General features: G+C 54.0%; 6 protein-coding genes across 6 annotated transcripts; 4 read left to right on the top strand and 2 right to left on the bottom strand.

The window, feature by feature from the left end:
* Positions 1 to 257: 257 nt before the first annotated feature.
* LRP88_09900 (uncharacterized protein) lies at positions 258 to 2,261 on the bottom strand (the record flags this gene model as incomplete). Its single annotated transcript, XM_083246374.1, has 1 exon — positions 258 to 2,261. One exon carries the CDS (start codon positions 2,259 to 2,261, stop codon positions 258 to 260), a length of 2,004 nt encoding a protein of 667 aa, XP_083097487.1.
* Positions 2,262 to 5,610: 3,349 nt separating this feature from the next.
* On the top strand, positions 5,611 to 7,444 carry LRP88_09901 (major facilitator superfamily-domain-containing protein; the record flags this gene model as incomplete). Its single annotated transcript, XM_083246375.1, has 6 exons — positions 5,611 to 5,643; positions 5,697 to 5,797; positions 5,868 to 6,203; positions 6,258 to 6,898; positions 6,961 to 7,327; positions 7,432 to 7,444. 6 exons carry the CDS (start codon positions 5,611 to 5,613, stop codon positions 7,442 to 7,444), a joined length of 1,491 nt encoding a protein of 496 aa, XP_083097488.1.
* Positions 7,445 to 7,520: 76 nt separating this feature from the next.
* LRP88_09902 (rab-GTPase-TBC domain-containing protein) lies at positions 7,521 to 9,939 on the bottom strand (the record flags this gene model as incomplete). Its single annotated transcript, XM_083246376.1, has 6 exons — positions 7,521 to 8,695; positions 8,746 to 8,787; positions 8,933 to 9,470; positions 9,525 to 9,686; positions 9,744 to 9,861; positions 9,917 to 9,939. 6 exons carry the CDS (start codon positions 9,937 to 9,939, stop codon positions 7,521 to 7,523), a joined length of 2,058 nt encoding a protein of 685 aa, XP_083097489.1.
* A 424-nt stretch (positions 9,940 to 10,363) lies between these two features.
* LRP88_09903 (uncharacterized protein) lies at positions 10,364 to 12,337 on the top strand (the record flags this gene model as incomplete). The annotated part of the gene is made up of 1 exon (XM_083246377.1): positions 10,364 to 12,337. One exon carries the CDS (start codon positions 10,364 to 10,366, stop codon positions 12,335 to 12,337), a length of 1,974 nt encoding a protein of 657 aa, XP_083097490.1.
* A 3,471-nt stretch (positions 12,338 to 15,808) lies between these two features.
* LRP88_09904 (KH domain-containing protein) lies at positions 15,809 to 17,053 on the top strand (the record flags this gene model as incomplete). The annotated part of the gene is made up of 3 exons (XM_083246378.1): positions 15,809 to 16,211; positions 16,279 to 16,856; positions 16,916 to 17,053. The coding sequence occupies 3 exons, from the start codon at positions 15,809 to 15,811 to the stop codon at positions 17,051 to 17,053; spliced, it is 1,119 nt and encodes a 372-aa protein (XP_083097491.1).
* Positions 17,054 to 18,475: 1,422 nt separating this feature from the next.
* Positions 18,476 to 19,963, top strand: LRP88_09905 (UDP-galactose transporter HUT1; the record flags this gene model as incomplete). The annotated part of the gene is made up of 4 exons (XM_083246379.1): positions 18,476 to 18,681; positions 18,736 to 19,535; positions 19,591 to 19,798; positions 19,957 to 19,963. The coding sequence occupies 4 exons, from the start codon at positions 18,476 to 18,478 to the stop codon at positions 19,961 to 19,963; spliced, it is 1,221 nt and encodes a 406-aa protein (XP_083097492.1).
* Between the last annotated feature and the right edge of the window lie 578 nt (positions 19,964 to 20,541).

Genomic DNA, 20,541 nt, shown 5'->3' on the forward strand with positions numbered 1-20,541 from the left:
GTATCGTCAAAGTGTCAACAAATAACATCCTCCCAGGGTGTCTATGTTTTCCATGCAACTATTTCCCCTTTGTAGCCGTCCCATATCATACATGCAATCCGTGAGCCAGCCCAGCCCAACCCTGTGAACGTTTTCTATGCGTAACAAAGGAAATTGGTAGTAGTGATAATAGTGAATAAGTGCGGTGATGATAGGAAAAGCTTCAAGGATTGTCAAATCTGAGCGAGATTTTTAGCCCGTGGTCTGGTTTGGTTCGATCACGACGTTTGCTTCGCCTCGTCTGTCAATCGTCGTAGATCTCTTCCATTGCTGTTCAGTTTCTTGAGGCAAGATTCGCAGATTCGTAAATGGCAAAACGTGCATGTCCATCGATCTTCGACATCCGACTTCTCGCAACCCTGACACGTCAGGGGATAGTGTCTGTTGGTTCGACGGTTCATCGTCCTGTGTCCATGGTAACAGTTGAAGTGGGATTCCTTCAACGGCGGTGCCTTGATGACGGTGCCCTCGGCTATGGGGAAATCGGCTTGTTTGGGGAAGTAAGCCGCTTGCGGGTCGGGCTCTCGTAGAACCTTCATCTCGGGGTACAAGGTTCCATCTCGGCCTTTGTAGAGAAGTCCCTGTGATTCAGATTGTACCAGCCTTGGATCTTGATCCACTGCAAGCTGTCGGGGCGGAGCATTTGACCTCACAGACGAGTGCCGTGGCGGAAACCGAGTGGGTACATCTGCAGGAGGCTGTGTACGGTTCGACCCAGAGTCGCTACCGGCTGATCCTCGATTTCCGGCAAAGTCAGTGACCAACGGTGGGAGCGATCCCATCACCGGTGATTCAACTTTGGTACTTGGCTCGGGCTGCGGTTTGGCCTCGACTGGGCTCGGGAGCTTTGGCGGGGGAAGAGCCTTGCGAATAATGGGCTTGGACTCAATGCTGGCGGATGAGGGCGCCCTGGCTCGCTGCTGGGGAGGAAGCTGAGGAATATCATTTGGAAGCTCGGGAGATACTTCTGCGGCAGGCTCTGGGGACGATGCAGGCGACAGAGGCGAGACAAATGAATCAACAATAGGGGTTTCGATGTCTTCCTTTTGATATTCAGGCGTAGGAGGCCGTTGCGCACCGGGTCGTGGGGTTGAAGCCTTGCTGGTGTCACTCGACGATTTGCCTCTGCGATGAAGGTGGAGCTTGTCCTTGAGGCGATTGAGCTTGGAGCTGTTGCTGCCCATGACTGGAGACTCGGCTACCTGCTCGGAAGCCGGCGCCTGTCGAGTATCTTGACCCGAGAGAGCTGAATTGTTTGTGCTCCCGAGCTGCTGGCTTGGTAGTGTGGAGACTTTGGTGACGCCTTCAGGAAGCTGTTGTTGGGCCGACTGAGATGGCGCAGCGACGGCAATAGTGGGCTTTGTCGCAGCGGTTGAGCCGTGGCTGGTAACAAGCTTTAGGTCGGGGAGCTCGAGGCTCCGCTCGGCCTTGCTGGACCGGCGCCGCCAGAGTTGAGGCTGCTGCTGAGCTCGGGGTGGTGATGATTTGATGGGTGAGATGTTAGACTCCGATTTAGGCGGGCGATTCGGAGCAGGGGTGGCCGGAAGGTGGTATTTGGTATCCTTGGAAGGCAGAGGCGGCGGACGACGATCTTTGACAGGCGGCTTGGGTGCAGCATATTGTTGCTGGTCTTGATGTTGATGTTGCTCGGCGGAGGCAGGACTAATAAGCGTGCTGGTCTTTGTGCTGGTGCTGGCAAGTGGAGCTTCGCGGCTCGGGGATGGGTTTGCCTCACTTTGACGGTCGCTGTTGGTATTAGCTCCGTCGGATGACCTGACCAGCGACTCGCCCGAGCTCCGGGAATAGGCAGACAAAATGCTCGACAGTGACTCCGAAGGGGACGGTGGTGGAGGTTGCTGCTTCTGCTGGTGCCCGGGCTGCTTCTGAGGTGGCGGAGGTGGTTGCAGAGGAGGCTGCTTGCCGACAGGCCGGCGTGGGATAGCCATCTTTGGCGGACCGGCCGGGGGCGCATCGGCAGCTGCGAGCAGGTGCAAAGGCGGCAGTGAACGAGGCAAAGGTTTCGCATTGGCCATGCTGGTCGACCTAGGCGGAGGCATAGAAAACTCTTTGGTGGGAGGGAGGCGAGGTGAAGGATCGTCGTAGTCGTAGTCGTCGTAAAAAGCTGGGTCGTCAGGACCTGGGACATCAGGGAGAGCTTTAGACCAGCGAGAGGTGCCTGTTTTAGGCGGCTGAAGAGAGCTGACGTTCAACATGGTGGCCATGACGAACTAGGCCGTCGATGGAACAAGGAGAAGGGGTAGGGGGAGCCGTCAACTTGAAGCAAGATGGAACAGGCGAAACACGGAGCGCAGCAAAAGGTAAAGCAACGGGCTGGAAAAGCGTGCGAGAATGCCGGGCCCTGGAATCTTTTTGATAAATTGGGAACCTTAGGTTATGCGGGATTCACGGAACGCCCCTCGAGGGATGATGGACCAGCATCCGAGTGGGGGGAGGGAGACAAGAAGTGACCAAGAGGCGTGTTGGAAGTGAAACCACGAGAGGATCTCGAGCTCAAGACTGGAGCAAAAGGTGGTGTGTGTGGGTGGGACAAGGTTCAAGACGGAGAGGAACTGAAATAGCAACACGAGAGGAAGAAGTAGAGACAAGAAGCAGGGAGGGAGAAAAGATGAGAAAAGACGAAGAGATGCAAGAAGAAGAATTGGATGGAGGAGAGAGAATAACAAGTCCAAGAACTTGTTTTGGTTGGCAGGTATTACGCTTCCTGCCTGTTTACGGGAGTTCCAAGGTTTCATCACTCTCAGAGGCTGCCGCGGCCGCGGCGCCGTCTTCAACCCTGCCCAGCCAAGGCCAGTTCTTTGGACCGAGCCGTTGGGAGCCTGCTAACCTCGCTCGCTGTCAGGCAACTAGAGATGCACATGTACTGTACCTTGCACCACGACCCATCTCTATCTCCATCCATCCACATTGGATCGCGGGATGGGCGGAGGAGGCTTGAGAAGTGGCTTGTACCGGACGACTCGTCAAGCCCGTAGTGGGCCTTGGGGCTTTGCAGGGACACTCTGGCGCATTGTTCGCTGTGGCTCTTCCCTCCCAGCGGCCATCCGCAATCAGGGGACTCCCCAGGACTAAGCCATATCGGCTGAAACAGCCACTAGATTTCAGCAGGGTTGAGGCAATTCAGGGCGGGCTCCGTGGGACCGCAGCAGGAACACCCCCAGGAGCTGCAGTAGCGAGCGGGGACAGTTGTTCACTCCAGCTGAAAACCACGTCACCCCTGGCATTGGCTTTTTTTTTCTTTGCCTTTGATAGCATGTGTAAAGAAAGAAACGAGAGTCAAGACATTGATTGCGCTGCAGAGGAGAGAATGATTGGTATGGTGTATTATTTCAACCTCGGTTTTGGAAGAATCTGTCCTCATCATGGTATGAGGTAACCATGATCTGAGCGCCTTGTTCTTCCCGAATACGCCCATATTCACGTTGTGTGATAAAGACAACATTTGGAAAGAACGGCCAAGCCCAGCTCTCCCCCGTGATCCACTTTGGCTTTTCTTCTTCTCGCCTTGTCCGTCCCATCTCTTCATCTCGTCTCATTTCTTCTCATGCACAGCACCATCACACCGCACGGAACGGAATCCCGAGGCGGTCAGATGACATTCACTGATCATTCTCTTCCCTTGATTTCCTCATGAGAATACCGAATACTTCATTCTTGGCTGTTCAATATTATGACCCTTTGCACGCGTATGAGCTCAGCCTTGATGACATACATTTCAACACCAGCGCGCCACGAATTCATGGTCCAATATTGGTTTCCCGTGGTGAGGTACAGCACATGTACATCGGGAACCCCCAGTCACTGATCGCCCAGCCCGGCCCAGCCGCGTCACTCCCCTCGACTGTGTGGTGTGCGCTCAGGGCGATCGATCCCCCATTCATCACTGTCCAAGCATCTCCACAGCTAATTACATGCTGCCGGATGGCACTCCACTCCGCATGATCCTGCAATGTCTGGCAGCATTGTTGGAAGAGGTCGAAACAAGATGAAAATTGCCTTTGACAGGGAAACGGCTTATGACGAGGTGGTGCTTCATGCTTACGCCGTGGTTGGCATTGACAGAAAGGTGCCTCGTGGGGTTGTCCGGATTCGTCCTCGATCCGCCAATCTTGACAAAACCGATGTCTTGCCCGCGTCAAAGTCAACCCCAGTCGAATGTTCCAAGTTTCATGGCGCACGGATCATCATCATGACGAACCTTCCGGGGCATTGGCTTCTATGCGTGGCGGCCTCTCGGTCTGAAAATCGTTGTTGACATGCTCGTTTGCCACGGCTGCTCTCGTGCGCGTGCGACATTGATGCCCCTGGGCTTGTACATAGGCGTACATCGCGCTCGCACCTGTCCGTTCCCGTCTTAACCAAGAATAACTGCGAAGGATTCTCTCGGATTACAACGTCTCTAATCTTCTCAATGCTGCGAGATGAGATGCGTCAGAACTGGGCAGGGAACCCTCGCGGCAGATGCTGTCCAACAATGAGTGGCATGAACACAACCATGGATGCTTTGGCCCAACACCAACAGCACGGACTGGAAGGCTTCTCGGCCAGGCATTATCCATGCTACACAGGACTAAATCAAATCGTTTCACGACTTGAATAGGAACTGCCCGATCTCGTGGGAATTGCTCACTCTATGTGCCACAGGCAAGGTTCGTCTCGCCGTGCTTATACCAATTAGCACCCACACCAACAAGTATAATTGGCTTTGGAGGATGCATCTCCTCACATTGACGGCTGCGACGTTTCCCCTGGATAATTACCGAGCACTCCGAACAACAACTCATATGCATTCTATGTACAATATTCCGGCTCCCCTCCCCGTCGGCGCAGTATTTTCGTCTTTTCGAATCCGATTGAACGAATTCGAAAGCTCATCCAGCACAAGCACATTCTCATCGGATCCGCAAGTTCTCCGAACTGTGGCAGACTTGGGCTTTCGGCTGGATTATCCACCAAAGGACATCTTTTACCTCAGAGATTGCGTTGAAAAGTTTCAACATGGCAATTTAACATCAGAATCATCCGTGCTACCAATCTCGGATACGGCAATTCCTCGTCTGAATAACTTCAGAATCTTCCATCACGTTTCTAGTCTCCAGTATGACACAATCTACCGTTGATGGGCCAGCGGGGGAACGGCCCGCAGCACACCCTCTCAATTCGGGTTCCGATCGCTGCTCAGATTTGATTCCGGCTGCAGGTCCGGTCCGAGACAAACGTTACCCTTGATTTCTTATCTCCAGCCTCTTTCGCAGCATCGTAGAGCCTTTGTTTCTTTTTCACTCAGCTGAATCGCTTTGCCAGATTCTTCAATTCGAGGCTCGAGGCGAGGCCGGAGCTTCCCAGACCTCGCCGTTTTCCTCCGCCCTTGCAGGTTGCTATTCCGAACCAAGACGAGCAGAAATGACGGGCACTTTGACATCCAGTAGAGCTTCAGCTCCGTCCGAGACTTCACCCCTCCTCGGAGACCGCAACAGCGGCGATGCTGTCAATGGGGACGCAGAACATGGCCGAGTGAACGGCAATCAGGTCCAGGAGCCCGTCAAGGCAAAAATGCACCTCATCCTTCCGGCAGTGGGCATCGGTGTAAGAAACCGATAATGTCAATAGCTATCACTCATTCTAAACAGCGTCACTAGGTCTATATGGTTGCAATTGACCAGTTACTGACCGTAGCAACGTATGCCAAGATTGGAAACGAACTGAACGCTCTCAACAACACCAGCTGGATTGCCACAGCGTGAGTCTGACCAAGTTTCAAGACTGAAAACCTATAGAGCGCCTAGGACCTTATGCTGATCCTTGGCAAGCTACTTCCTCACTCTCACAAGCTTCCAGCCTCTCTACGGCAAGCTCAGCGACATCTTTGGCCGGAAGCCTTGCCTTCTCTTCGCTTACACTATCTTTGCCCTTGGCTGCCTCGGCTGCGGTCTTGCACAGTCCATGGTGCAGTTGTGCGCCGCTCGAGCCGTTGCAGGCATTGGTGGAGGTGGCATGAACGCTGTGGTTTCTATCCTTCTGAGTGACCTTGTGCCACTGAGGGAGCGCGGAATGTGGCAGGGCTGCATCAACATTCTCTGGGCTGCTGGGACATCGACAGGAGCGCCTCTGGGAGGTCTGCTGGCTGACTCAGTTGGTTGGCGATGGTGAGCCTACCCCCTTACCGTATCTTGTCATGGACGAGCACTCATATGCCCCAGGTCGTTCCTTGGACAAGTTCCGCTGTGCTTTGTTGCCTTTATCGCCGTCTACTTCGTCCTCGATCTCCCACCGGTATCGCACGACCACTGGCTCACCAAAGTACGCCAGATTGACTTTCTAGGTGCTTTCACCCTCGTCATCGCCGTAGTCGCCCTGCTTGCTGGCCTGGACTCTGGCTCCAACTTAGGCTGGTCACACATCATCACCATTGTTGCGCTGTCTCTCGCTCCAGTCTTCTTCGGGCTCTTTCTCTTTGTTGAGATGAAGGTCGCCTCTAATCCATTTGCTCCCGGTCACATCATCTTTGACCGCAGTTTGTTCGCGTGCTACCTCGTCAACTTTTTTGGTGTGGCGGGCCAGATGGCAATCCTTTTCTTCATGCCCCTGTTCTTCCAGGCCGTTCAGGGACTAACTGCTACTCAAAGCGGTGCATTGCTTGTCCCGGGCATGATTGCTGGCGTGATTGCTTCGCTCCTGGGTGGATGGATTATCAAGCGAACCGAAAAGTTCTACGCAATCACTGTGTCTGCGTATGCGCTATTGTTCGTTGCAGCCTTGCCTCTGGGGCTGTCTGTTTGGTTCAGGTCAACCACCGGAGAGGTTGTTGGCCTGGTCGCCACTTCTCTTGGGGCTGGTTGTGGTATGTCTATTGCATCTCATCGCTGACCGATGTGACTGGCCCCTTACTGATGAATCTCGCAGGTATCACAACGACACTTGTGGGTCTCCTGGCCAATGCCACTGTCGAAGACACAGCTGTAGTCGTTGCGTGCTCATATCTCTTCCGCTCTCTCGGCTCCAGCATCGGTATCAGCACTGGATCTGCCGTCCTCCAACAGGTACTCCGAACCCAGCTGGCCTCCCGACTCCCCAACGGCGACGAGGCCCGTGAGATAGAGGAGAATGTGCGACAGAGCTTGGATTATATCAAGGAACTCCCGCCTCACCTCGCCGCTCAAGTCCGTTCGAGCTACCAGGTGGCGACACTTGGAGCTATGGCGTTGATCACGATATACCTTGCTGTATCGTTTTTGACGGCATTCTGGATTAAGGAGAGACCCCTCAAAAGGTAAGAAGACAACGGGCATTCACTGCAGGAGTCTGTTCGAGGGCCGCGGAGAATATGTCTGAAAACATACTGTAATCTTGGTCGATCTATAAATTGTATAGTAGATATGAGGTCTAAAAGTTGAGCATGATGGCATAAGAAATCAAGTACATCCCGGGTTGTCTAGGTTGCGTTATGTGCGTATATGCATCATTTACGATTCATCTTTCGTCTTGGTGAGAGGTTCCAGCCCGAATATCTCATCCGAGCGAAGAGGGTTGCGGCTCTCGGTAACCTCCCCGAACAGGAAGGCATTCTTCTCACGCCTCGTGCTGTTAGACATCTTCTTCTTGTGCTGAAGTGGTGGTGACTTTGCTGATGATGCTGAAGATTTCGAGGGAGCGGATTGGTCTGGCTCCAGCATCCACGAAAAGGAGGACTGTGCCAGTGTTGATCTAGTCGGGACAGGGGATGGCCGTACTTCTGCCTGAGCAGCCTTGGTGGCAGAATATGAGTTCGGGCCGTCACCAGATGTATCCATACGATCAGGGTTGTTTGGTGCTTCTTCCTCCCGGGGGGTTGGGACCGGTTCAACAATCCGAAGACCGGAGATGTCCACTTCCGCTTCCATCGGAGGGATTGGCTCTGGCTGGACAATAGTCGTCTCTGCCACCACCACTTCCCTGGGGCTCTCTTCAGACGGCGGATACTCCAGTATTGGGACTTCCATGGAAGAATCTTCCAGGTAGATCTTGACAAACTGGACCTTGGCGGCCGCAACCTCAATGAGGTCGAGGCTCTTGGTCTTGTCTTCCAGGTTCGAAGCTGACACTGCCTTAAGGTTGTTGACCGTCTCATCAAGCATGGCAGCCAGCTGCTGGTTGCGTCTCTCCAGCGCAGCAAGACTTTTGGCCGCTCCCTCCTCGCTCATTATCTGTCGTGGAGACCTGGGAGTTGATCTGGCCTCGTTGATGTTGCGTCTGATTTCTCCCATAGCATCTCTAACAGCCTGGTTAATGCCAAGTTTTTCACCCCTTTCAAACACTCCCTTTGCTCCTTTGGCTGCTCCTTGGAACAGCGCTTCCATGCCGCCTTGCTGCTGAATAAACCGAGACGGCGAAGGTATTTGTGACCTCGATCCAAGTCCTCGTTGCCTGAGCGAGTTGAAGGCACGGAAGCTTGGGGTAGCTGCTCGCGAGTTCTGAGAGGGCGATGATACAGCCGGCATCCTTCCAGTATACTTCATGATCAGAGACGCCCCGCCAGATGCGCTGAGATGCTCGCGGAGATACAGGGCATCATCAACAAACGTATGAGGGCCGTGAGATGGCGAGGGGGCGGGATATTTCAAGAGCAGCTGAAGGCAGACGGAGTAATCCGCTTCTAATACTGTAGCGAAATATTAGCACCCAAAGAAGGAAACCAACAAGACAACTTACAATCCCATCGAATGCGGATTAGCATGGCAACACAGATGAGGTCTATCAAATCTAGCGATGCATCGACAGAGAATATCGTATCCCATAGGACTAGAAACTGCTCAAACGGAAATTCTCTGCTGAAAAGTAACCGAATCCATCGACTGTTCTTGTCAGCAAGAGCGTGGATATGAAGAAAGTTTTAGACTATACATAAGAAAGATTTGCGGCAATATCTCGATATTGGTGAGATGTGCCGCGAGTTCCGGGTCCACCTTTTGAAGGCAAACCTCGTGAATGAACCTGCTTCTTTCGACGATAGTAGAGCTTTGTTCAGGGAACTTGGAGGGTCGCAAAGGGGTTCCTGGTGTCGCAATAGAGTCCTTAACCTCGTAGAATGATTGCGCATGTTCCATTAACCTGGAAAAGAGGATGAAAGCGTCGTGCTCGACGAAGGAAGCGTCTAACGTCTTGATGAGAGCATCCTCGAGAGAGGCGTCCGATGGTATGGTTGCCGGGTCCAAGGTGTCTTGCTGGATGACGTGCAGAATAGGGGCGAGAAGCTCGTGCATGCCTTGTCGATAACCGCCTCGCTCAGGGTTAAGTTTGCAGTACATGAAAAGGATGTCTAGGATCATGGCCTGGGTTTCATCTTCATGGTAGGATGCTTCGTCTGGAAGTCTTTGGACATCCTGCAGGATCTCAGCGCGGATAATCTCATCCTGGCGAACGGTGTTCCAGGGAGACTTGAGTTGCGGTCAGCCGTCTAGTCAGAGTCTAAGTTGCAGCACAAGACTCACAGCAGGATCATCTGTTAGGGGGTCTATACTGAGTTCAGCAAGGGTCTCTGGGTGCTTGATATACTTGAGAAAATGCTCCCGCCGCTCAGTATAGAGGTGTCTTCCCTCATCGAGGGTTTGAGACCAGCTCAAGCCTTCAGCTGCAGTGGATAGTAGAAAAGTCTATCAGGTGTCAGTACTCTATTCAGCATCAGCCAATGATGGAGCGGCTTGACTTACCTTCCAGCACACAGAGCGACATCCCGATATGCATGGACTGGAAGGCCCATTATATCGAACGGCTCGTTGCAGGTCGCCAAGATGAGCGCCGTGAACTTGAGTCTCACGCCATCTCGGCCTGCGTCAGGGTTTGTCAGTCAATTCAGCCGCTCTTGACGGTGCTCGCAACCCACAGCAACTCTTCCAGAGGCCTCATGATGCTTCGTTGCGAAGCAAAGGGGAGAGGCTTTACCGTGTCGCAAGAGAAGATGCAAAATGAACGAGATGAATTTGAGGCCGTCAAAGGCGAAGGAAGAGACGGGATCCAGCCTAGGCAAGTTCCATGGATCCAGGTTGGCGGTGGATGGAAGTTGGCCCCACTCTCAGCCTTCTGTTAGCGCTAACCCCCCGTGACAGGCCGCCTGGGGGTCCTACCAGAACCTCGAGGCCTCCGCGTTCAGGGGGCATCGCGCTAAACAAATAGCCACGACTTGTGATGCCTCGTGCATCCAATCCATTCTGACCACCTACGTCAAGCCTTGTGCTCACCAGCACCCGTCGTTATCTGTCTACTCTCATCCGCTTCCATACCAGCCTCGTGACCGCGAGCTCGGGAAGGATGCTTCATCGGATGAGCCACCATGTCTGCCGATCTCTTCGCTGAGTTCAACAGCCTCTCAAGCAACCCTACGCCTCCTCCTGCCCAACAGGCCACTCCTTTTCAGGCCCAGGTGCAGCAACAACAGCGACCACCACCACCACCTCAGCAATCACAACAAACTGGAGCCAAGGATCCGTTTGACTTCTTCGGTACCACCAGCCATGCTTCTCCCATAAGCACACAGCCTTGGCCTTCACTTCAGGCCCAGCCTGCTGCGCCAATCTCGTGGGGAAGTACTCCAGCTCCGTCCAAGCCGGCCGCAGCGGTTGAGGACGATGATGACGGATGGGGGGATTTCGAGGTAGCTGAGCCTTCACAGCCCTCACCTGCGAACCCTTCTCCTTTCCAGGCCCCAACTCCTACGCCTGTGTCTATTCCGGCTTGGGGCTCACCAGCTACGGGTCCAGCCAGCTCACCCTCAATACCATGGCACAATCCAAGCCCTGGTCCAGCTCTGGCACAGCGAGCGCCTTCTGTCCAGCAACCCCCAACTCGGGTTGTGAGGGCATCCACACTGGATCTCATGTCCAACAGCCTTGTCGATATTGGCACACTTCCTCAGAAAACTTCTGGCCCAGCCCAGGCGCAACAACCCACTCCTCAGTCACAGCTCCGACAACAGTGGCAGCATACGCCAGCCCATCAGGAGCCGCAACAGCCACGCATGAAAGCCATGCTGAAGTCTTCAGCTTCAAGTGACCCCAGCGTTCTTTTTGATGCGGAGGACTTTGAACTTCAGGTGGCGGAGGGTGATGAGGATGACGACGACGATGAGTTTGGGGAGTTTGAGACTGTGGCCCCCCCTCCTCCATCCGCGCCGGCACCAATGATAGTTCCTACAACGGCCCCTACGAAACCAGCAGCAACTCTTCCATCGATGGACCTCCTTTCATTAGATGAGCCAGAACCGCCGAAGCAGCCAACCAAGAAGCAGCCTCCCAGCCAACTTCTCGGGGGCCTTGCTTTCGGTGCCACAGCTTCGAACTACCCTCAGGCGCCAAAGTCTCCGTCCTTTCAAGATCGCAACCCTTTCCCTGACTTGGCCATCAAGACGCCGACTCCGACGGAACCCAAGCAAGCAAAAAAGCCCAAGGAGCCATCGCCAGTCACGGCATGGCCATCTATGGACAGTCCGGTGGGCACCAAAGCTGCCAAAGGCAAGGAGGATGACGAAGGATGGGGAGCTTGGGATGACTTTCCAGCTGCCGACAGTCAGAAGGCGGGTACCGACTCTTCAAAACCAGCCGAGAGCTGGGACTGGGATGCTGTCGACAATGTCCAGCCATCTCAGAGTCATGTTCCAGATGATGCTCCCCCGCCTATCAATGTCCCGCCTCCATCAGTTATCCTATCTGTGTTTCCCGACCTCCTCAACTCGGGCAATGCCCTATTCAAACCCATATCGGGCCAAACCGCGTCGATTAAGCAGCGCATTCTATCAGACCCAAAGGCTGGGGAGTTTCTACAGGGTTATATCCTTCTAGCGATGACAGCCGCCCGGGTCATTGCGGGCCGCAAACAGCGATGGCACCGAGACAAGATCTTGGCCAAAAGCATGTCGATCTCGGCTGCAGGAAGCAAGGGCATGAAACTTGCAGGAGTGGACAAGACGCAGTCAGCACGTGAAGACCGCGAGGCCGCAGATGTCGTCGCCGTGTGGCGGCAGCAAGTCGGCCGTTTGCGGTCTGCTGTTGCGGCGGCCAAGGCGGCCGGCAAGGGTTCAACAGCACTCAGGGTCCCTGAGATTAGTGAGAGCATGTCGGTGCAAACGGCCAAGATGGTACCGACAGCCCCCAAGGCGTGCATCATCTGCGGTCTCAAGAGAGAAGAACGGGTGGCCAAGGTGGACTTTGAGGTGGAGGACAGCTTCGGGGAGTGGTGGGTGGATCACTGGGGACACAAGGCGTGCAAGAACTTCTGGATAGAACATGAGCAGCAGCTGAGGCAGCGATGAGTCGGGGCCAGATACTCCGAGCCTGGTACCTAGCTATGTATGTCAATATAAAGTCGTCGTGATATTGGTCGCAGTCTTGGCCTCGCTGCAACGTCAGTGGCCTGACGGCCCACCGCTTCTAGAAGAAGGGCATTCAATTGAAAACATATGCACTCACGCGATGCGGAATGTCGTCTATATGTGAGGGCGTTAGCCACAAGCATCGCACGGCAGAGGGTGACAGAGCTCGGCGAGGAGTGACGGGTGCTGTTAAGCTGCATGCCTCCATGGTGACTTATGCGGGCCTCCAGCAGCGTTGCTCCACCCGATGGAACCATCCGAGAGCCAATCTGAGAGACCATTGATGCAGCCAGGTGACAGGGAATTCAAAGAATATCACCGTCACTGGAAGGATCTGCAGGAATATTAAATTTACAAGATCAAATTGTTGAGCTGAATCCAACAAAATGGCCCGACGGTCACCGTCCAAACAGTCGCCGTCAAAGGAGCCAACGGGCTTGAGCACGGACGGATTGCGGGGTCGGACCGTTGCACGGCATCTGAACTCCTCCGGGGGAGCACCGGCCGAGCCGGAAGCGGAGGGGGAAAAAGGATTCACGCTTAACTTGGAAAAAGTCTGCACATTGGCTCGCCGAACCGCTCGAGTGCACACAGCGCTATCCTGCACGCTAAGACGGCTGATCCAAGAGAGTTCGCCGAAGAATAATGTTGTGAGGTGGTTGGGGAAGCTGCCCGCGAAACACCCCTGGATCACCCAGGCCAATAAGCCCGTCAAGGTCGACTTTGGGCCTGTCATTGGCCTCGACTTGACGCTGCTCCGAATGATCTGATATCAGCCATAGTTGCTCCATGTTGTCGTAGAAACAGGAGCTCTCGACGGCCTACTCCAGAGAGGGCCAGGAATTACCAGAGGAACAGGCGGCTGAGGGGCTTTATCTTCTTATGCCAAGCTAACCTACTTAAACGTCCACATATATCCCCGCACTCTGGACAAGACGCTGATAAGCATGAGAACAGTTAACGGCAGAATAGATAAGAGTTAAAGATTTAGCGAGCCCATGCGTCGTCCTTCTGTTCATTCACCACCTCGCTTGCCCATCACAGCGACGGCCAACTCACTTGCGATGGTGGTTCTGGGAGACCGTTTCCTCCAGGGCTGGCCCACTCCGTAAGGACAGGCCCCGGGCCGAGTGGGTGTGGAAGAAAACTCCGAGTGACCAGGCACTAGGGTCAAGAAAGAATATAACACGAGTACAAGGAAGAAACCTTCCCTTCTCCAAAGATAGCTACATAGTGAAGGTAAAAAGCGTTGAATAGTAAATACGAAGCTTTTAGAGCATTCAAAGCATATGATGGCATTTTTTCTGTCATTAAATGATAGAATTCGTCACAAGATACATGGATTTAAGAAGACATGGAGGTACTTTACCTTTCCTCTGTCTCGTTTATTTCTTACCCCACATGCCAGGTGCAAGGTGGGTGGAGAACGGCGTGGCATTCATTCACCTCTGGACCATTCATTCCCTGGTCAAACAAGCCCAATGGCAGAGATGCCAGAAACCTGGGATGGGTTGCTCAATGCTCGCTTGATGCTCGAACAGGAATAGCGGCACATGCCAAGCAATTTTTTGTCTTTGTACTTGTGCGTGGAAGGGAAGAGGCTGTCGCGGGAGGCAGCAGGGCCAGCGTCTGCCACGAAACATTGTTCGGGTTTCCGGGTCTGATCCGAAACCTGTGTCGCGGGCTGTGGAGGATACCCAGATGCCACGCTTCACTTCCGAAAGGTGGATTGTATCATGGATTTTCTGATGTGCCCAGATAGGGTGGAATGGAAGAGTGGGAGAGAATGGGCCTCGGTTGGTGGAAGGCATCTCGAAGGGCACGTGTAGCCTTAAAAAATGGAACGGCAGGTGGCCCAACTACCGCTCGCCAGTACCTTGCCTGGCCCCGTCAGTTGCGGCTTCCCGTCTTCGACGGTGCCTTCCATTCCATCCATCATGGACAAGCAAGCACCTGGAAGTTCTCTGGTCTCTCCTTCCCTGGGCTCAAGTGGCAGGAGCGTCAATCAGTCAACAAATGAGCCTCCACTTACACCCATCTCCCAGCCCCCCTCCTAGCTCCAATCGCGAGCTCAGGACAGCCCTCAATGTCCATTGAATGAAGAGGCCAGATGTCCTATCGCAAAACGAGTCGCACGAGTTACCTCAGACGCTTCATGTACAATCGGGCTCCTACAAATGCCCGTCACGAGGGGCAATGTAGAGCTAGTACAGTACATGGCAGAGGTGACTTTTGAGCTGGGGCAGGAGGCGTGGGTGTGGATGTCGGCAAGTGGGATGGGATGGATCGAGGCGCACAAGCTACAGCTTCGGTACTCGGCGAGCAGGTATACATTCCCCTCAGTAGCCGTGTCTCTTCTGCCCTTCGTTATTGACACAATGAGGGAGCTGGGATCACAGGTACAAGACCGTCAAGTATTCAGCCCATGACCTCAGGTGGTCATAGCATCCTGTCCCTCGCTGGGCCATGCAGCATCTCCCTCAGTGAGTGGAGTGGGGGAGCCGGATTGGATGGAGGGGAAGGAGAGACTTGCTGCCGCTGCCGCTGCTGCAGCTCTGCTCTGGGCTTTCTGTGGCCCTGGCAATGGATCCCGTCCATGAGGTGGATGGGCATGGCCTGGCGGGCAGGCTCTGATTCTGCTTCTGGTGCTGGCTCTGGCTCTGGCTCTGGTTCTGGCCCTGGGTCCATTTCCAAGTTCCATCAACTCCTCCACCTCTTCTTCTATCCTTCTCCTTCACCCACTCACACACCTCTCACCTCACTTTACTTCACCTTCACCACCTCTCTTCTCCCTCTCTCTGCTCTCTCCATCTCTCTCACCCTTCTCTTCCCCTCTCCTCGTCCCCCTCCTCATTTCAGTCTATTCCGCCTCCACTTCTCTAGTTGTTGGCCTCTCTTCCTTCACGACTCCCGTGCAATAACCCATCCGCCGCCGCCGCCGCTTTCTCATCGGAGCGCTCGCGACCCTTGACCCCGCTATCCCGCCTCGCGTACAAGACCGCAGAAAAAAAATACACTGCACCACCCATCCCCATCCCGCCGCCCCCGCCTTCTCCAGCATCCTTCTGCGTCCTCGCATCACCCCCAGCGTCGACGTCAAGGTTAGTGAATAGTTTCCATTATTTGTGTTGGCTCTTGACTGCGCCGGCGCGTTTCAGAGCTGGCTTCTTTGTGCCGGCGCGCATGAGTTTCATGACTCTAATTGTGCGGTGCGGTGCAGCAAGGGCCAACCATCCGACACGCGGGTTTGCGCGTTGGAGCTCTCGTTTTTTCTTCCAGTTGTGTTTGAATAAGAAACCCTCTAACATATAGAACAGACTCCCTCGGACATTTTTCTAGTTTGTCCGCTCCCTTGCTCATTCCAAACTTCGAAAACCATCTTCGCCTCCCGCTTTCCGACCCTCCACCAAAATGTCGGCCCCTCAGGATACCCTCCCCCCCAACAACGGCAGCGATATCATCGACCAGATGGATCAGCTTAGAATGGACGAGCGCCTCGGCCCCGATGGTGAACCCGCCCCTAAGACGGACGAGGAGTACGCTCAGGCCCAACTCACCCTTCGCGCCATTGTCTCGTCCAAGGAAGCTGGTGTCATTATCGGCAAAGGTGGCAAGAATGTCGCCGATCTGAGAGACGAGACTGGTGTCAAGGCCGGTGTCAGCAAGGTCGTACAGGGCGTTCACGATCGTGTCCTGACCATCACTGGTGGATGCGACGCCATCTCTCGGGCCTATGCCATCGTCGCCCGAGCTCTTCTCGAGGGTGCCCCCGCCATGGGCATGGGAGGCATTGTTCAGAGCAACGGCACTCATCGTACGTTGGAATTTTCCTGATACACTAAACAGGTTTGGTCCGACATTCGCTAACATTGCTCTTCTAGCCATCAAGCTTCTCATCTCCCACAACCAAATGGGTACCATCATTGGAAGGCAAGGTCTCAAGATCAAGCACATCCAGGACGCTTCAGGTGTCCGCATGGTCGCCCAGAAGGAGATGCTTCCCCAATCCACCGAGCGGATAGTTGAGGTCCAAGGAACTCCCGAGGGCATCCAGCGTGCCGTGTGGGAAATCTGCAAGTGTCTGGTTGATGACTGGCAGCGAGGCACCGGAACCGTCCTCTACAACCCTGTTGTTCGCACTCAGCCCTCCAGCAGCACAAGTGTTGGCAGTGGAGTGGGATACAGCCAGGGCTCAGGCAGGAGCGAGTACGGTAGCCCTCGCGTCATGCGAACAGGTAATGGCGCCGACTTTAGCAACGGCAGTTCAAGGCCGTATAATCGCCGCTCTGATTCTGACGCAGCCATTCGAGGCCCGCCTACCCATGACGAGAACGGCGAAGAGATCCAGACGCAGAACATCAGCATCCCTGCGGACATGGTTGGCTGTATCATTGGACGTGCCGGCAGCAAGATCAGTGAGATCCGCAAGACATCGGGTGCTCGCATCTCCATCGCCAAGGCAAGTCAGATTCCTCCACGGAGTTAGTCGCAGCATAGCTAACCCAGATACTTGTGTAGGCGCCTCATGATGAGACGGGCGAGCGCATGTTCACCATCATGGGCACTGCCAAGGCCAACGAGTCGGCACTGTTCCTTCTGTACGAGAACCTCGAGGCAGAGAAGATGCGCCGCAGCCAGCTCCAGGAGCCCGAGTAGGCATCTCGTGGCGCTTGAAATTCTCATTGAGTTTTGCTTTGCTTTGCGTGTTCCGTGCGACTTGCTGAGGTCAGTTCTGGCAAGGCGACCTGGGACACTTCCAGATCTGACTTGCCGCGAGGCTTGTGTATTCTTTGGGGACGATACCAGACGACATTACCATGAACGGCCGACTCCTCTCCACGACTCTTTCCCCTCCGCCGAAAAAGAAAACCCCCCATCTTCAACTCCGTTTCCTTTTCCTAATTGGTCTCATTCTCATTATTATTGCAAAATCAGCCGGGTCGTGACTACTACTCGTCACCCCGTCGCCTCCTTAACCAACCAACCCTCTTTGTGGCGCGATGTACCGATATGCATCTCGTGTGGCATACCGCCTGTATAAGTTTCTCTCAACCGGATGCTCGGGACGACTGCTTTTCTCCTCGGAGTTATGGTTTCATGGCTCTGGATGGGCATGACACTGACACAGTGCTTCTAACGACTGGCGAAGCATGTCGGGCTTGGACCCGATATGGACATGGCTATGGCTATGGCTTGACGACACAAAAAACAAAATCACAACACCTCCATCAAAGAGTCGGTAATGATTGGGACAGCGCAAACCCTTGGGGGCCGAGAAGGGCACATCACGGCCTCTCCCTTTCCTCACCTCAGTCCCTCTACCTCACTCAATCTTGGCGTCACCTTCCCCTCCCTTTCACCTCGCACAACTGTTTCTCTCTCTTACACGCTCGGATTCCGACATTGTCACGCGACCTGCGCCTCCCGACTTATCGCTCACATAATCCCGAATCACGCACGCACGCATCGCTATTACATACCCCCATCACAATATTCCATCCATCCACACACACACGCTGGCTCACTTGATTGTGTATTTTGGTTCCTCGTGAACTCGCACCCGCATGATGCCTCTCCTCTCTCCACCTTGCATGTAGGGCGGGATCTGGGAAAAGCATCATTAGCTGGGGGCAGATATAGGTCAGGTTGAAGAGCCACGAAATAAAATTAAATTTATGAGCATGATATTGTTTGTGACGAGTGATTTGGAATATGTCTATTTGTTTGTCGTGGCTGAGTCTAGGCCATCTCGATCTCGATGTGAATTGAATGGATGGATACGAGGCTGAGGTAACGCCACAAGGACCCTTGTGGCGTTAGGGTGGGGCGCTCAGCCTGCAACCTCTAGGTTGTGTCTCATGCTTTTGACAATTGAAGCCAACTGTCAAGTTTCATCATGGCAACTACATGACCTCCCGACACTTTTCTCCACTCCCTTTCACTCACTCGATTCTTTTTGTCTCTCTTTAAATCCAATTGCCATTTTCTTCTTCGTATCATTGATCTTTGTGTGACTATTTGCTTTCGCGACACTCCGAATCGCATATCCACTCCACTCACTACAAAGCGACGAACAGGATGGCGCGCTCAAAGCAGCCAGCCGTGAAGCGCGAGGCTTCGTCCGAGTTCTTTAACAAGAAGACCGCCGCCTGGGAAGACACAAATGGCGCGCACAAGGGCTCCAATGGGCACGCCGTCAAGAAGGCGGCTGATGTTGTGCCGCTGGAGCAGAATGCGGGAGTCTTCCAGCTTGTCGTGGCGGTTGCGGGCATCTATGCATCCTTGTAAGTCATGGCCAGCGACATCATGACGACTGATCAAGATACTAACCCTTCAAGCCTCACATGGGCTTACCTCCAAGAGAAGCTCACGACGACGCCGTACGGCCCTGCCGATGCCCCCGAGGTCTGGCACTTCCCCGTCTTTCTCAACACCATCCAGTCCGTCTTCGCCGCCATCGTAGGCGCCGTCTACCTCTACACCTCGACACCGCGCAACAGCCCAGTCCCTCCCGTGATTCCCTCGCGTCGCATTCTCGCTCCCCTCGCCCTCGTCGCCTTTACGAGCAGTCTCGCCAGCCCGTTTGGATACGCTTCTCTTGCGCACCTCGACTATATCACCTTCCTCCTCGCCAAGAGCTGCAAGCTGCTCCCCGTTATGTTCCTGCACATCACCATCTTCCGCCGACGGTATCCTCTTTACAAGTACCTCGTTGTCGCGACCGTGACACTCGGTGTTGCCGTCTTCACTCTGCACTCGGGCAAGAAAAGCAAGAAGGCGTCGGCGGTGCGGCCCGACGACGCGAGCACCGCCTGGGGTCTCCTCCTGCTGGGTATCAACCTGCTGTTTGACGGCTTGACCAACAGCACCCAGGACCACATCTTCCAGGCCTTCCGCCCCTACTCGGGCCCCCAGATGATGTGCGCCAACAACCTCATGAGCTCCCTCGTCACCGGCGCATACCTCATCGGCAGCCCGTGGCTCGTCGCCACCGGCATCGGCGAGTGGCTCGGCATGGACGTTGCCGGCAGCGCGGGCGAGCTCAAGGCCGCTCTAGACTTTATGGCCCGGTACCCGGCCGTGTGGAGGGATGTCCTCGGCTTCGCTGCGTGCGGCGCCGTTGGCCAGGTGTTTATCTGTAGGTTTTCTTGTTCACGACCATGGCAAGCCCCAGCTGACCACTGTCATTCTAGTCTATACCCTCTCTACCTTTTCATCTGTCCTCCTCGTCACCGTTACCGTCACCCGCAAGATGTTCACCATGATCCTGTCTGTTCTCGCCTTTGGTCATCGCCTGACACAGATGCAGTGGCTCGGCGTCGCCCTCGTCTTTGGCGGCATCGGCGTCGAGGCCAGCATCGCCCGGCAGGAGAAGATGGCCAAGGAGGCTGCCAAGAAGGCGCAGCAGAACGGGAACAAGAAGGATCTTTAATTGTTGTGTTTCTGTCATGTTTTTGAGAGTTCATGTTTTTCGAGGGTGAAGAAGGAGACGTTTACAACGTAGAACTAGATCAGGCGTTGGATTCAGTGCATTACATTGTTTATTTACTACTACAAAGGCGCTAGAGGGTTGTAAGAGTTGTGGGAAGCTCAGAGGAGCTGATTTTGGAGTTGGAAGATATACATAGACCTAGAGATGGATCAACTTGCAGAGTCTCTCTTCTATGGCGGCATTACGTTAAATAAAATGCTAAAATATTAGACAAGATCAGAACGAGTTGAACAGTAGAAACATGGTCACAGAATACGCAACTTGATTATTGGAGAATCTTCTGTGATTTCACCTAGCTAGGTATGTGATTTCTCAAATCACCTGCTTCAACTAGACAAGATATCCTTCAATTCCAAAAACTCCCTCCCTGCTATAACCCAAGATAGCAGAGCCCGTCTTCCCATCGTCATGTTTCCATCCCCCCTCCCTAGCTGGGTATTTGAGCCCTCCATGGGTCAAAGGGAGAGTTTCCTGAGCCTGAGCCATACGCCACTCCGTTTTTGTTGTCCAAGCTCAACAAAGCAAAACCAATGATAACAAAGAAACGAGTTTTTTAAAAAAGGAAACAAATGTGACAAACGACACCCAAGTCTTTTGTCTATATTACACTAACGTCTTCCTTCTGATTCAGAAAGACAATGTCGACACCGAT

The sequence above is a fragment of the Fusarium phalaenopsidis genome (genome assembly GCF_050370095.1).
Source record: "Fusarium phalaenopsidis strain FUZ10S chromosome Unknown contig_32304, whole genome shotgun sequence".
Taxonomy (NCBI): Eukaryota; Fungi; Ascomycota; class Sordariomycetes; order Hypocreales; family Nectriaceae; genus Fusarium; species Fusarium phalaenopsidis.